This window comes from Mugil cephalus, chromosome 1, assembly GCF_022458985.1.
Source record: "Mugil cephalus isolate CIBA_MC_2020 chromosome 1, CIBA_Mcephalus_1.1, whole genome shotgun sequence".
Taxonomy (NCBI): domain Eukaryota; kingdom Metazoa; phylum Chordata; class Actinopteri; order Mugiliformes; family Mugilidae; genus Mugil; species Mugil cephalus.
The window spans coordinates 44,310,693-44,324,621 of NC_061770.1; the positions used below are offsets into that span (position 1 = coordinate 44,310,693).

Sequence of the window (13,929 nt, forward strand, 5' to 3'; positions counted from 1 at the left end):
ATGCTTTTTCCCCCTGCGACTATTTATTTTTGTCACGGTACATTAGCGTTGCCCTCAGATGCTCAGAGCTAATCAAAGGTTACTTTAGTTCATCAAGCTGTATGTTACTCAAGTGTGCTCTGGATTTTCGCCGCATTTAAATGTAATCCTAGAATATTTATAGGGTGAAAAACAAATGAGAGAAGTGTAGAATAACTCTCACAATCCAGATAAAAAATTGTATTATTTTCCTGTTTTAATCTCACACTCCAGTCCAGCTGGCGGCGGTAAAGCGCATTTGAGCTGGTTTGACAACCGCCATTAAAACAAAAGAAGAAGAAGTTTTGGATAAACAACAGCGGTGGACATAAGGTAGCTGCGTGGTCTTCTGTGTCTTATACACACACTGAGAGCACCTTATTTGCTCGACAAGGAAAGCTTTACGTCAATTATCCAGCTAATGTAGGTCACTCTTATATTAAAATGTGTTGCTAACGCAAGTAGCAACTTAAGCCGACCCCAAGCTAGGGAGTACAATAACCCTCTGCACTATAATGGCTCTCAGACCCCTTTGTGCACAGTTACAGTTATTTGTATTGAAGCACGTATTGCAGAATACGACTTTATTCGTCCAGTTATTGTTGAAAGTGTCGACTCGGTGGTAAAATGAAGCTGGCTTCATTTAGTTATGTGCCGATAGTTGTCAGAAAATGGTCGTTAGCAATGTAAGGTTCACGTGGGTGTTTCTGATCTAGAGGACAGGACATCATTCATTCATTTCAAAGTTTATGTGTGTGAAACATGTCTCTAGGGATATTTATTGTGTAATAGTTACTTTCCGGGCGAAGCACGCATTTAATATTTTTAAATCATATGTCTGGGTATTTGTGCTTCAGGTCAAATTAACCAAATAATATGGAAAACTATGATGGTTATACATAAACACACACACACACACACACACACACACACATACATACATATACATAGTTAAAGGACAAATGAAAACATTCACTGCATAAACTTTTAGTCCTTGCGTTTGATTCAACCTGAAGGAACTGCTCAGTTGTTGTGTTTGTGCATCCATCATCTGCCAACAATAGTTTTTACTACCTGTTGATCCCCTTCACTTCTCCTGGTTTTTCTTTGTTCTCTCAGTGGTGAAAGGAGAGAAACTAATGATGGAGGTCCCTAATATTCACACTGTGCAGCTGAACCAGAACCTGCCACCGGTTCAGGGCCCCATTAAGGACGTGTGGCATAGTGTGTAAGTAAAGTTTCCACAGGGAGAAACTCTAAATGTTATTTATTTTTTATTTTTTTTAAGTCTATTAGCTATAACAACCTATGCACGATAAGAAACGGTTTACGTTAGCGGGTCGTGCTAACGTAGCTAACCTCAACCAACCGAGCGAATACAAAAGCCAGGAAACCTTCATTTTAGTTTAGATAGTTAATTCCTTTTAAGAACAGTTTTGCTTGAATTGTTTTTGTCGAGTTATAGTAAAGTGTGGAGTCGGGGGGTGGAGTGAAGCTAGCTTCATTCACTGGTTAATGCTTATGGGCCTAACGTTACTGCTAATAGAAAATGGACGCTAGCCGATGTTCACTGGAGTGTTTATGACAAATAAGTCGATTCATAGTTTTTTTTTCTGGAGAATATTTAGTCAGTTAAGTAGGGGTAAACATCATTAATACATTTTCGTGCGACAGGTCAGTTTTCAGACCTCTGACCACATGTTTAGGACTCTGTGAGGGACGTGTGGCAAAGTGACAAAGTTATATTCCCACAGAGGGTAACTCTGAATGTTGTTTATTTTATGTTTACTATTCCTCAGTACTGATTATATTGGTTTATGTTTGTTTCTGCAGAATAAGTGTCCCCATGGGAACCATTCCTACCAACAGTGAGGATCCTCAACATCAAGCTGGACGACAGGATGAGGTAGTAAGTGCAGCTGCAAACTAAACTCTAGCTTCATTATGGAGGTTGTGGAGCTGTGGCTTCTTCATTACTGGGCAGCCTGATAAATGTTTCTGCAGATAGAAATATATTTGTACCTATTGCTCCCAGAATCTTCAAAAAGTTGTAGTTTTTAATAAACTAAGTCAATGTAAACCCCAAAGAAGTCGATCTGTAGACAGTTTCTTGTGTCACGATTAAAGTAGATGTTCTGACCGACTTGCCAGAAATATAGCTTGCTAACATTAATTCTGTGTTGTTAATCACTTTAATTGAATGTAAACTTCAGGGCTCAGCTGTATTTATTGAGGCAGATTGACTCTGTTTTCACAGCTTGTGAATAAACGTGTGCAGACTGAAAGGTTTGGAGAGAAGCCGTTGGTGCTGCCTGCAGACGTGTCGGCTCCAGCTTGTGTTACTATCCCAGAAACAACGGACTACCCAGGAGAATATGACTTCCAGCTTCGCTTTCATGACGCTGGCACAACCAAGTCTGTTCCTAGCACTGTAAGTATCTTTATCATATCCTATCATCAGTCTTCATATAACAGTTTCTACTGAGGCAGTGGTTCTTGTTATTTCAGCCTTTTAATTTGTCTCCAATTATTGCACTGATGGTAACATGTTTGACTTCCTCTCTGCGCTTTCTCTTAGTTTTCGGAGTCTCTGAACAAGCTGTTTTGCCAGCTTGCGAAGACGAGTCGTATTGAAGTTGTGGTTAGTAAGGAGCCTCCTCAAGGAGCTGTTCTCAGGGCCACAGCAGTTTATAAGAAGGCCGAGCATGTGGCAGAGGTGGTCCGTAGATGTGCCCAGCACGAGGACGAGGACAGTAAGAAAACACTTCAAAATATAAACATTAGATCCACGTGATTGTGATGAAAATAGTTGACGTGACTTCTATTTTTCCTAACCTTGTTTTCCATTTAGTTGTTGAGCATCGCAGCCATCTGATCAGAGTGGAGGGCAACGAGAGAGCTCAATATTTTGAAGACCCTCACACCAAGAGGCAGAGTGTGACTGTTCCTTATGAGGCTCCTCAGGTAAAACTGTCCTGCTGGTTTGTGCTGAGGCAAATGTGTCCACTTCTATTTCTTTACAGCTTTTTTATGAGCGTTGTGTTTCACTTTGATGTTGTGTTTTATCCTGATCAAACTGAAAACAACTAGTTTAGTACATTAGGTTAATTTTTAGTGCTATAGATATACACTATGTATAAGTTTACACATTGAATATTTAAAAGAACTACAACACTGTGATCCTCATAATCATTGAAAATAACTTGTGATTGTGATCTTACTTTACTGTACTTTTCCCTAATTTCAGTCGGGCTCAGAGAAGACGACCGTCCTGCTGAGCTTCATGTGTAACAGCTCCTGCATGAAGGGCATGAACCGTAGACCCATCCTCACCATCCTGACCCTTGAAACTCAGGAGTAAGTGTTTCTCTTTAACCAGAGATAGTGAGGGGTAGAGGGAGTGCGAATGCATGTTTTGAGTATTAACTCATACACTCCCCTTCAAAGGCATTGGAACAACGAGGTCCTTCATTTTTGCTGTGGATTGAAAACATTTGGGTTTGAAAAGTTAAAAGATAAATGTGAGAAGATATCAACATTTCAGCTTTTATGAATATTTCGATCTGATATACAGCTTAGAAGACAGAACCTTTTGCCTGAAGCCATCCAGTTTCAATGTGAGCAAAAGTACTGGAACATGTGACTTACAGGTGTGTTCGGGTTTTGCCTGCGCAGAATACATTTATAGTTAGAGGTGTAACCAAGATTAAAACCAGAGAGCAGTGTATGGGTGAAAAACAAGCAATTGTGGAGCTGAGAGAAGATGGAAAATTATTGAGCCATTGCACAAACATTGGCCATAGTCATAGAACAACAATTTGAATGTCCTGATGAAGAAAGAAACTAGTGGTGTACTGAGTACAGAACTACTGTAAAGAAAGACCATTCCTCACTGCAAGAGGAATATGAAGGCCAGGCTTGAATTAGCCAGAAAGGACAGAGACAAGCTGAAGATGTCATTCGACAAAGTTTGATGGATTAATAATTAACCTTTAGCAAAGTGAAGGAAATGGAGAGTGAAATGCTCATGATCCCAAACACACAAGCAAATCTGTGAAACACACTTGAGGTAATGTCGTGTCTTGGCCTTAGATGGCTTTCACTGAGGATGTAAGACATCCTGGCAGTAGCAAAGACAACTCAGACGTCTACAGAGTTGACTCATATGTATCATATTTCTTCTTTCGATGTCAAACTGAAATGTTTTCAGTCTAACAGCGAATATAAAGGATTTGCCCCCCTTTAGTTTGAATACTTTTTGAGTGGACTGTACATGGAGGAGGAAGATGATGAAGGAAAACCGGTTGTCTCTGACTGCTGTTCGTTTCCTTCTCCAGGGGACTGGTTTTGGGACGAAGGTCCTTTGAGGTGCGTATTTGCGCTTGGCCAGGAAGGGACCGCAAAACTGACGAGGCAAATAAGGAAAAGACGCCAAACGGAATCAAGCAGATAAAAAAACGCAGTACGTGTTTGTTGTGTTACATTAAGTATCAGTTTCTGTTCTTGCTTTCACTTTGCTCACTAACCACACTCTTGTGTCTCAGAGAGCGCCCCTCCTCCTGACAAAACTTCTCCGACCAAGTCTGAATCTGCTCCGAGTAAAAAGGGAGAAACAAAGGATGTTTCTGATCTGCATGTAAGTAAATATAGAGGATAATGGTCAGACATAATATTATGATGACTGACAGGTGAAGTGAATAACACTCGTGTCTTTTCAGGGTTTGTGCGACTTTGACAGGGGCCAGATTGTGATTTCCAGACGACTCGGCCTGAGCCCCTTCCAGACTGCAGATCTTGTGGGATGTTCCCGGGCTGCGGTGGTCAGCGTCTATAAACAGTGGTGCAAGGAAACAAAAGCAACGAACCAGGAACAGGTTCAGTTAGAGCTCAGTGACACACAAGGAGAAAATGCTGAACCAAACGGAGACGACCCCCAACTAAAGCCTTGACAGAGACTTATGGAAACAGACCAAAATGAGAAGCCCAAAGTGATCAAATTATCCTGTCCTGTCCTGGAGGTTGTCCTCCTTTCTTTGAAGTTTGTGTTGTCCATCCAGCTGGGATAGAGACACCCACACCCACACACTTACACACACACTTAGGCACACATCCTCTTGTATCCATCAGGAGGGATACAGATGCAGAGAGGCCCCGCGGGCTGATCTTGAGGTCCAGCGCCAGAGGTCGAGACGCAAGCAGGAAGCTCTCCTGACGTCAGCCATCACTGGTTAGAGCTGAGAGGAGAGAGTACAGGAAGGAGACCGGCAACACTGGAGCCACACAGAAGAGGTGTCTGGTGTTTATTGTGGACTGCTGGAGCACTGACTCACAAGACATGTGATTACATTTTAAGATTCCTCTTTAAATCAACAGTCATTGAAAAATCTCTTGAGCTCCGAGCCAGAGGTTTGCAGACGGCCAAATTTAGTCTTTGGTTGTATGAGCTCTGTTTATATAATGTCTACTGTTATTTCTGAAGATCAATAAACTCATGTAGTGAGATCTGATTGGATGTTGTGAACTTTTTTCTCCCTATTAAGATGCATCATTACCTACTTGAGCTGGAGCTTAATGTATGTGAATGTATTTAAAGGCAAACATAGAATAGAATAGAAAAATATTTTATCCGTTCCCTGGGCTGAGATTTGAGTGTTGAGTAGCTTGTACGAAAGCATACACAGACGTCGTCATAAGTAAGAGCAGTGCAAATGGAAGCCTGGTAATAAGACCATTAGCACGCATGTCTGTGCGGAAACACTGCGTCTGAGTAGCTGTGGTTCCAAACTATGTCCCGGGCATTATTCCATTTTTACAAGGGAACATTTAAACAGTGGAGTACAGCCTGATGGCTGGAAACATGGAAGGTTACATGGTTCCACAGGTGTGGGAAGTCAGAGTCCACCACCGTGACTCAACATTTCTCATGGGCAGCAAAGAGGGGCTCGTCTTCGCTGCCCCAGTCGCCATTGTCTGTCTTTCCGACAGTCATAAATCCTTTTCTATTTCAGATCACATGCCAAAGAGGTCGCACTCCACATATCACCCCCTCTCACTCTCTTGGCTGCACACAACAAAGCTTAGTCCTCCTCCTGCAGCAGGCAACAGGTGGATGCTAAATTTGGACCGCGCCACCTGTGGAAGCAGAGTGGGTGTGGTCAGGGTGAAGTTAGGCGACAGGAAGCGCGTAGGAGGCGTGTAGTGGGAGGGTCTGCGTGCGTGGGAAGCGATGCGGATCTGCCAAAGGGCTCCGTGGAAAAATATCCACACTGGACGGCTTAGTCAGAGGATTCATCTCCGCCCCCCATTTCAAGCGCCACCCCCACCTCATGCCACTTCTCTCCTTGGAATTGGCCGTCTCCTCCTTTTCCTTTTGCTGTCCTCATACGCACACTGAGAAACGGCGAGAGAGAACCTGACACCACTCAGCCAGAGCCAGGGCCTCGAGTACAGTCATGTGTGACTCTGACTAAATGTAGAGAAACTTTACACCATCAGAACATTTGTGTTAAGCCTCTGTCAACTTCAGTAGTTAAATATACAACCACCGGCAGACGGACAAGATACTCGGAAATATCATCACATGAATTCACACAGACGCAGTGAAGAACACTGGTTAGAGCTGCGGGCTCAGAAAATGGCATCAGTGCACGACTTGGCCACCTGCAGTCAATGTTTTCAACGTAAAACTGCACAAAATGTCACCTGTGCTGTCCCCAAGCTTGAGGTGCCTGGAAGTGTGTGTTTTTACTGTTATCTGACGCACACGTCATGTGACCAGCCCGGCTTGTGTAAATACCGTTCCTCCTTGTCATGACCTGGTTATATGTGAGTTTTTGTTGAGATCAGATGGTTTAAAATCATGCCACGTTAAACTGAGTCTGGTGATGCACGGCGGGTGTTGAAGTGTCGGGCCGCTGTCAGTGTGAGACACTCAGGTTAGAGAGGAAATGTATCTGATATCAGACTGTGTAGTGAAAAACTAACTTGGGTTCTAACTTTATCTGAAATGAAAGGATGTTTTAAATGTCATGCAAGTCTCGCTGGATGTGAGAGAGACTATCCATTTAATGTGTTAAGCACTGATGGGCGTACCTGTACCTGAGTACAAGTGTTGAGTGGCGCTGCTGCAAAATCAGTGCTTGAAAAGGTTTGCAAACAAAGGTTTTTGGGACTGTGTTGTTTGTTTTTCTTCAGTTCCATTGCTGCTTGCGAAATGGAAACAGTACTCTTGTACCTCAGGCATATTAAGCCGCGGGTCTGCAGTTTTGGGCAAAATATATATTTCTCATAACAACTTTCCAGCTTCCAAGACATTTACAAAGGACAGAAGACACCGTGGAAACCTGGAGACAGAGAAGCATGCTTTCCTTGAATGTACAACATAGAGATAAAAAAAATAAATAAATAAAACTTTAATAAGAGACGGGCAGATCCAAGTGTATTGTCTTTTATGTTCAATAATTGGGCGCTGTATATAATGTACACCTGCGGGGGGCAGTAAAGACGCACAGTGTCCTCAAAACTGCTCAAAGAATGCAGAAGAAGAAGAAGAAGAAGAAGCAGCAGCAGCAGCAGAAGAAGAAAAAGAAGGAGAAGAAGAAAAAGACCTGGACATGCCCCCTTCTCTTCAGCAGGGGTCCCAGATAAGGATAATGCTAACTTCGTTTAGCATCATAAACGGGATCGATACGCTACATTTGTAGTGACCGTTCTGTTTTGGACACCAGCCGAGGGGGACACAAGGTAGCGGTGTCGTCTTCTATCCTTCATACACACTGAGAGCAACTTATTTGCTCAAAAGGAAAGTTTTACGTCGGATATGTAGCTAATGTTGGTCGCTTTCACTTCACAATGTTGTGCTAACGCAAGTAGCAACTTAAACCGACACCAAGCTAGGGAGAATAAAAACACTGCACTATGATGGCTATCAGACCGCTTTGTGCACAGATTATTATTAGTTATTATTATTCGTCCACTTATCGTTAAAAGCGTCGACTCAGTGGAAAAATGAAGCTGATTTCATTTAGTTATGTGCCTATATTTGTCAGAAAATGGACGTTAGCAATGTAAGTTTCACATGAGTGTTTCTGATCTAGAAGTCAGGACATCATTAGCTTCACAGTTTATGTGTGTGATGTGAATAGGATGTTTGTTTTGTTGTGTAGTAGGCCTACATATTCTTCGTGGTTGCAACTAATGTTTGAATTTTAGCCCCGAATCATTGTAGAATCCCATTGTTGTTTCCTGCTTATTAAGTACACTTTTAATAGTTGAATGTCAGATATCTTGGCTTTTGTGTTGTTGGCCAAACTAAACAAAATGGAAAAAATGAAAACATTCACTGCATAAACTTTTAGTCCTTGTGTTTGATTCAACCTAAAACAACTCAACAGTTGTTTGTTTTTGTTTATCCATCATCTGCCAACAATAGTTTTTACTACCTGTTGATCCCCTTCACTTCTCCTGGCTTTTCTTTGTTCTCTCAGTGGTGAAAGGAGAGAAACTAATGATGGAGGTCCCTAATATTCACACTGTGCAGCTGAACCAGAACCTGCCACCGGTTCAGGGCCCCATTAAGGACGTGTGGCATAGTGTGTAAGTAAAGTTTCAATGATGTTTATTTTATGTTTACCTCAGTAGTGATTATATTGGTTTGTGTTTGTTTCTGCAGAATAAGTGTCCCCATGGGCACCATTCCTACCTACAGTGAGGATCCTCAACATCAAGCTGGACGACAGGATGAGGTTTTAAGTGCAGCTGCAAACTAAACTCTAGCTTCATTATGGAGGTTGTGGAGCTGTGGCTTCTTCATTACTGGGCAGCGTGATAAATGTTTCTGCAGACAGAAACATATTTGTACCTATTTCTCCCAGAATCTTCAAAAAGTTGTAGTGTTTAATAAACTAAGTCAATGTAAACCTCTAAAGTATCTTTTTTGTTTCTTGTATCATGATTAAAGTAGATGTTCTGACCGACTTGCCAAAAATATAGCTTGCTAACATTGAATCTGTGGTGTTGTTAATCATTTTGATTGAATGTAAACTTCGGGGCTCAGCTGTATTTATTGAGGCAGATTGACTCTGTTTTCACAGCTTGTGAATAAACGTGTGCAGACTGAAAGGTTTGGAGAGAAGCCGTTGGTGCTGCCTGCAGACGTGTCGGCTCCAGCTTGTGTTACTATCCCAGAAACAACGGACTACCCAGGAGAATACGACTTCCAGCTTCGCTTTCATGACGCTGGCACAACCAAGTCTGTTCCTAGCACTGTAAGTATCCTTATCATATCTTATCATCAGTCTTCATATAACAGTTTCTACTGAGGCAGTGGTTCTTGTCATTTCAGCCTTTAAATTTGTCTCCAATTATTTGCACTGATAGTAACATGTTTGACTTCCTCTCTGCGCTTTCTCTTAGTTTTCGGAGTCTCTGAACAAGCTGTTTTGCCAGCTTGCGAAGACGAGTCGTATTGAAGTTGTGGTTAGTAAGGAGCCTCCTCAAGGAGCCGTTCTCAGGGCCACGGCGGTTTATAAGAAGGCCGAGCATGTGGCAGAGGTGGTCCGTAGATGTGCCCAGCACGAGGACGAGGACAGTAAGAAAACACTTTTAAATATAAACGTTAGATCCACATAATTGTGATAAAAATAGTTGACGTTATTTTTCCTAACCTTGTTTTCCATTTAGTTGTTGAGCATCGCAGCCATCTGATCAGAGTGGAGGGCAACGAGAGAGCTCAATATTTTGAAGACCCTCACACCAAGAGGCAGAGTGTGACTGTTCCTTATGAGGCTCCTCAGGTAAAACTGTCCTGCTGGTTTCTGCTGAGGCAAATGTGTCTACTTTTATTTCTTTACAGCTTTTTTATGAGCGTTGTGTTTCACTTTGATGTTGTGTTTTATCCTGATAAAACTGAAATGTGCATGGAAGTTAGTTTTTTATGACACTGTCATGGCCACAGCAACAGGAAGACACACCAGGATTTTGATTGAACAATACTTTATTTATTCACCAATTCAATCTCCCAAATTAAGATTCAACACATGAGATGTGGAAATCAGTAATGACAGCAGCGTAGTATGTACGTGAGTGAAGAAAAGCTAGTAGAAAATTAAATTTTTTTTTTTTTTTTTTAAATTTCAGTCAGGCTCAGAGAAGACGACCGTCCTGCTGAGCTTCATGTGTAACAGCTCCTGCATGGGGGCCAAGAACCGCAGATCCATCCTCACCATCCTGACCCTTGAAACTCAGGAGTAAGTGTTTCCCTTTAACCAGAGATAGTGAGGGGTGAGGGATTGCGGATGCACGTTTTGAGTAATAACTCATACACTCCCCTCCAAAGGCATTGGAACGATGAGGTCCTTCATTTTTGCTGTGGACTGAAAACATTTGGGTTTGAAAAGTTAAAAGATAAATGTGAGAAGAGATCAACATTTCAGCTTTTATGGATATTTGGATCTGATATACATCTTAGAAGATAGAACCTTTTGCCTGAAGCCATCCAGTTTCAATGTGAGCAAAAGTACTGGAACATGTGACTTACAGGTGTGTTCGGGTTTTGCCTGCGCAGAATCCATTTATAGTTAGAGGAGTAACCAAGATTAAAACCAGAGAGCAGTGAATGGGTGAAAAACAAGCAAAGATGGAAAATTATTGAGCCATTGCACAGACATTGGCCATAGTCATAGAACAACAATTTGAATGTCCTGAAGAAGAAAGAAACTAGTGGTGTATTGAGTAACGGGCATCGAACGGGTAGACCAAAGAGCAACAATTGACAATATAATTATTATGGGAGCTGTAAAGAAAGACCATACCTCACTGCAAGAGGAATATGAAGGCCAGACTTGAATTAGCCAGAAAGGACAGAGACAAGCTGAAGATATCATTCGACAAAGTTTGATGGATTAATAAATAACCTTTAGCAAAGTGAAGGAAATGGAGAGTGAAATGATCTGCTCATGATCCCAAACACACAAGCAAATCTGTGAAACACAGTTGAGGTAATGTCGTGTCTTGGCCTTAGATGGCTTTCACTGAGGATGTAACACATCCTGGCAGTAGCAAAGACAACTCAGACGTCTACAGAGTTGACTCATATGTATCATATTTCTTCTTTCGATGTCAAACTGAAATGTTTTCAGTCTAACAGCGAATATAAAGGATTCGCCCCCCTTTAGTTTGAATACTTTTTGAGTGGACTGTACATGGAGGAGGAAGATGATGGAGGAAAACCGGTTGTCTCTGACTGCTGTTCGTTTCCTTCTCCAGGGGACTGGTTTTGGGACGAAGGTCCTTTGAGGTGCGTATTTGCGCTTGGCCAGGAAGGGACCGCAAAACTGACGAGGCAAATAAGGAAAAGACGCCAAACGGAATCAAGCAGATAAAAAAACGCAGTACGTGTTTGTTGTGTTACATTAAGTATCGGTTTCTGTTCTTGCTTTCACTTTGCTCACTAACCACACTCTTGTGTCTCAGAGAGCGCCCCTCCTCCTGACAAAACTTCTCCGACCAAGTCTGAGTCTGCTCCAAGTAAAAAGGGAGAAACAAAGGATGTTTCTGATCTGCATGTAAGTAAATATAGAGGATAATGGTCAGACATAATAATATGATGACTGACAGGTGAAGTGAATAACACTCGTGTCTTTTCAGGGTTTGTGCGACTTTGACAGGGGCCAGATTGTGATTTCCAGACGACTCGGTCTGAGTCCGTCCAAAACTGCGGATCTTGTGGGATGTTCCCGGGCTGCGGTGGTCAGCGTCTATACACAGTGGTGCAAGGAGACAAAAGCAACGAACCAGGAACAGGTTCAGTTAGAGCTCAGTGACACACAAGGAGAAAATGCTGAACCAAACGGAGACGACCCCCAACTAAAGCCTTGACAGAGACTTATGGAAACAGACCAAAATGAGAAGCCCAAAGTGATCAAACTATCCTGTCCTGTCCTGGAGGTTGTCCTCCTTTCTTTGAAGTTTGTGTTGTCCATCCAGCTGGGATAGAGACACCCACCCACACATCCAGCGCCAGAGGTCGAGACGCAAGCAGGAAGCTCTCCTGACGTCAGCCATCACTGGTTAGAGCTGAGAGGAGAGAGTACAGGGAGGAGACCAGCAACACTGGAGCGACACAGAAGAGGTGTCTGGTGTTTATTGTGGACTGCTGGAGCACTGACTCACAAGACATGTGATTACATTTTAAGATTCCTCTTTAAATCAACAGCCATTTAAAACGGAGCAAGAGGTTTGCAAAGGGCCAAATTTAGTCTTTGGTTGTATGAGCTCTGTTTATATTATGTCCACTGTTATTTCTGGAGATCAATAAACTCATGTAGTGAGATGTGATTTGATGTTGTGAACTTCTTTTTCTGTCTCTTAATCATCATCATCACTACCTACTTCAGATTTTAGAGTTTTAAATCATATTTCAGTCGCTCTTTAACCACAATACAGTATAAAGCAACATGTAAATAGAAACTAAGTGAAAGGGTCTTTGCGTTATTATAAAACAGAACATGTTAAAGTAGCGCTGGGATCAACTGGAGACCTGTCCAGGGTGTACTCCGCCTCTCATCCAGTGACATTGCAACCCTAAGGAGGACAGTGGTTACAGAAAATGAATGAAAATCGTAACTTTCCATGAATTTTCGTTTTTCTGTTATGGTGCATTCACTGTATATTGCCTTCAAGTGCTCATCACAGGCTATCAAACGTGCTGTATCTAAATGGGAAGACTTTATGTATGTCAAAGCCATTTGTATTTTAACAATACCACGATGCAAGCCCATAATATTTAAATATTGTATGCAATAAAGCAAGATCCCATTTGCCTACAATACCACTAAATGTTTCGTGTTACTTGTCGAAATATTTCCTATAGTCATGAACACAGCAGTGAGACTTCCTCGTAGGTTACAGCCAGTTACAGCAGAGCGCAGCTCGCCCTGTGATTGGTCGTTACGCGCAGGCCCCTCCCCCTCCCCTCCCCTCCCCCCTTCACTTTTGTGGGAATCCCCAACAGCAACGTGCTCCCTGGTGAAAATATTTTGGCTTTTCGACGGTTGCAGCCCCCTGTCCTTTGCGGTCCACCGTGAGTCACGTCGTTTGGACAGTGAAAACGCGACGGAGCAGGTAGCTGTGTAGTGACACGCGCCTCATTCGTTAAAACCAGAGCGCAACTTATTTACCCCGCGAGGAAAAGTTTTAGCTTTAAGTTTAGCTCGCTAGCGTTAATACGTCGGGCCAACGTAATTAGCCATTTAAGCTAACTCCAGTAAAGCTAGCGAATACAAAAACGGTGGCCCCTTCTTTCAAAGTCCTTAGTTACTTGCTTCTACGTGTAGGCCTACACGATTACCCAAATAATTGTTTTTATCGAGTTATAGTTGGTTAATGTCTAGACTCGGTGGTGTAGTGAAGCTAGCTTCATCCACTGGTTACAGGCCTACTGCTAATAGAAAATGGATGCTAGCCGACGATTACTGGAGAAAGATTGAGATTTCATCCTATATTCATCGAGGTTTATTTCATTTCGCATTATTTATATATCTGGCAGTATTTCTTTCATTTGGGTAATTAAGATCTGGATAATATTTGGGTAACATTAGTGCATTTTCGGGCGAGAGGCCTACTTTTTCCTAAACTCTCGTTTCCACTCTTGAAGCGAGTCTGGTTTGAAATGTAGGTATGATTCACCTTTTTGACTTGCATCTCCTCAAAAGAGTTTTCAGTGCATTCGTTTTTATTCGTTATACCTGATTAAATCTGTGTCCGTAGGTGTAAATTAGACGAATTGCTTTTGTGTTGCAGGCCTAACTCATACACATAGTCTTGGATTCTTTAAAATGTTTATGCTTATTATTTTCGAAAAGTAGAAAAGGCCTTTTTTACAATAATATAAGTTGATGGAACTAACCATGT

At 42.1% G+C, this 13,929-nt stretch overlaps 3 protein-coding genes across 12 annotated transcripts in view; all 3 read left to right on the forward strand.

Moving 5' to 3' along the window:
• The first annotated feature begins 290 nt into the window (after positions 1-290).
• Positions 291-12,354, forward strand: LOC125019542 (cellular tumor antigen p53-like). 6 transcript variants are annotated; one of them, XR_007114089.1, is made up of 11 exons: positions 291-351; positions 1,138-1,246; positions 1,852-1,927; positions 2,276-2,449; positions 2,597-2,771; positions 2,870-2,982; positions 3,266-3,375; positions 4,356-4,480; positions 4,563-4,654; positions 4,737-5,201; positions 12,043-12,354. XR_007114089.1 is itself a non-coding variant. In XM_047604371.1 (10 exons), the coding sequence occupies exons 2-10, from the start codon at positions 1,158-1,160 to the stop codon at positions 4,965-4,967; spliced, it is 1,185 nt and encodes a 394-aa protein (XP_047460327.1). In that variant the 5' UTR covers positions 291-351; positions 1,138-1,157; the 3' UTR covers positions 4,968-5,525. The 6 variants fall into 6 exon arrangements, 5 of the variants coding, with proteins under 5 accessions (XP_047460327.1, XP_047460349.1, XP_047460356.1 ...); XM_047604371.1 differs by lacking the exon at positions 12,043-12,354 and having other exon boundaries at positions 4,737-5,525; XM_047604393.1 differs by lacking the exon at positions 12,043-12,354 and having other exon boundaries at positions 2,297-2,449; positions 4,737-5,525.
• Positions 7,565-12,354, forward strand: LOC125019568 (cellular tumor antigen p53-like). 3 transcript variants are annotated; one of them, XM_047604429.1, is made up of 10 exons: positions 7,565-7,761; positions 8,505-8,613; positions 8,690-8,762; positions 9,132-9,284; positions 9,433-9,607; positions 9,700-9,812; positions 10,156-10,265; positions 11,284-11,408; positions 11,491-11,582; positions 11,665-12,354. In XM_047604429.1, the coding sequence occupies exons 2-10, from the start codon at positions 8,525-8,527 to the stop codon at positions 11,893-11,895; spliced, it is 1,161 nt and encodes a 386-aa protein (XP_047460385.1). In that variant the 5' UTR covers positions 7,565-7,761; positions 8,505-8,524; the 3' UTR covers positions 11,896-12,354. The 3 variants fall into 3 exon arrangements, with proteins under 3 accessions (XP_047460385.1, XP_047460370.1, XP_047460379.1); XM_047604414.1 differs by having other exon boundaries at positions 7,567-7,761; positions 9,111-9,284; XM_047604423.1 differs by having other exon boundaries at positions 7,747-7,882; positions 9,111-9,284.
• Positions 12,355-13,005: 651 nt separating this feature from the next.
• Positions 13,006-13,929, forward strand: part of LOC125019584 (cellular tumor antigen p53-like) — a 28,052-nt gene continuing 27,128 nt past the window's right edge. For 2 of the 3 annotated variants that reach the window (XR_007114096.1, XM_047604437.1), the window contains exon 1: positions 13,006-13,140. The gene's annotated coding sequence lies outside the window, so the exon portion shown is untranslated. Of the gene's footprint in view, positions 13,141-13,168; positions 13,690-13,929 lie in introns of those variants that run through there. The other variant, XM_047604453.1, reaches the window with a different exon arrangement.

What these genes read in the sequence shown, in the direction of transcription:
- LOC125019542 (XM_047604371.1), top strand. Translation starts at nt 1,158, where the DNA reads ATGATGGAGGTCCCTAATATTCACACTGTGCAGCTGAACCAGAACCTG. An exon ending in CTGGACGACAGGATGAGGTA is followed by an intron (nt 1,928 to 2,275) that starts GTAAGTGCAGCT and finishes CTGTTTTCACAG; the next exon opens with CTTGTGAATAAACGTGTGCA. An exon ending in TTCCTTATGAGGCTCCTCAG is followed by an intron (nt 2,983 to 3,265) that starts GTAAAACTGTCC and finishes CCCTAATTTCAG; the next exon opens with TCGGGCTCAGAGAAGACGAC.
- LOC125019568 (XM_047604414.1), top strand. Translation starts at nt 8,525, where the DNA reads ATGATGGAGGTCCCTAATATTCACACTGTGCAGCTGAACCAGAACCTG. An exon ending in AAGGACGTGTGGCATAGTGT is followed by an intron (nt 8,614 to 8,689) that starts GTAAGTAAAGTT and finishes TTGTTTCTGCAG; the next exon opens with AATAAGTGTCCCCATGGGCA. An exon ending in CCAGCACGAGGACGAGGACA is followed by an intron (nt 9,608 to 9,699) that starts GTAAGAAAACAC and finishes TTTTCCATTTAG; the next exon opens with TTGTTGAGCATCGCAGCCAT.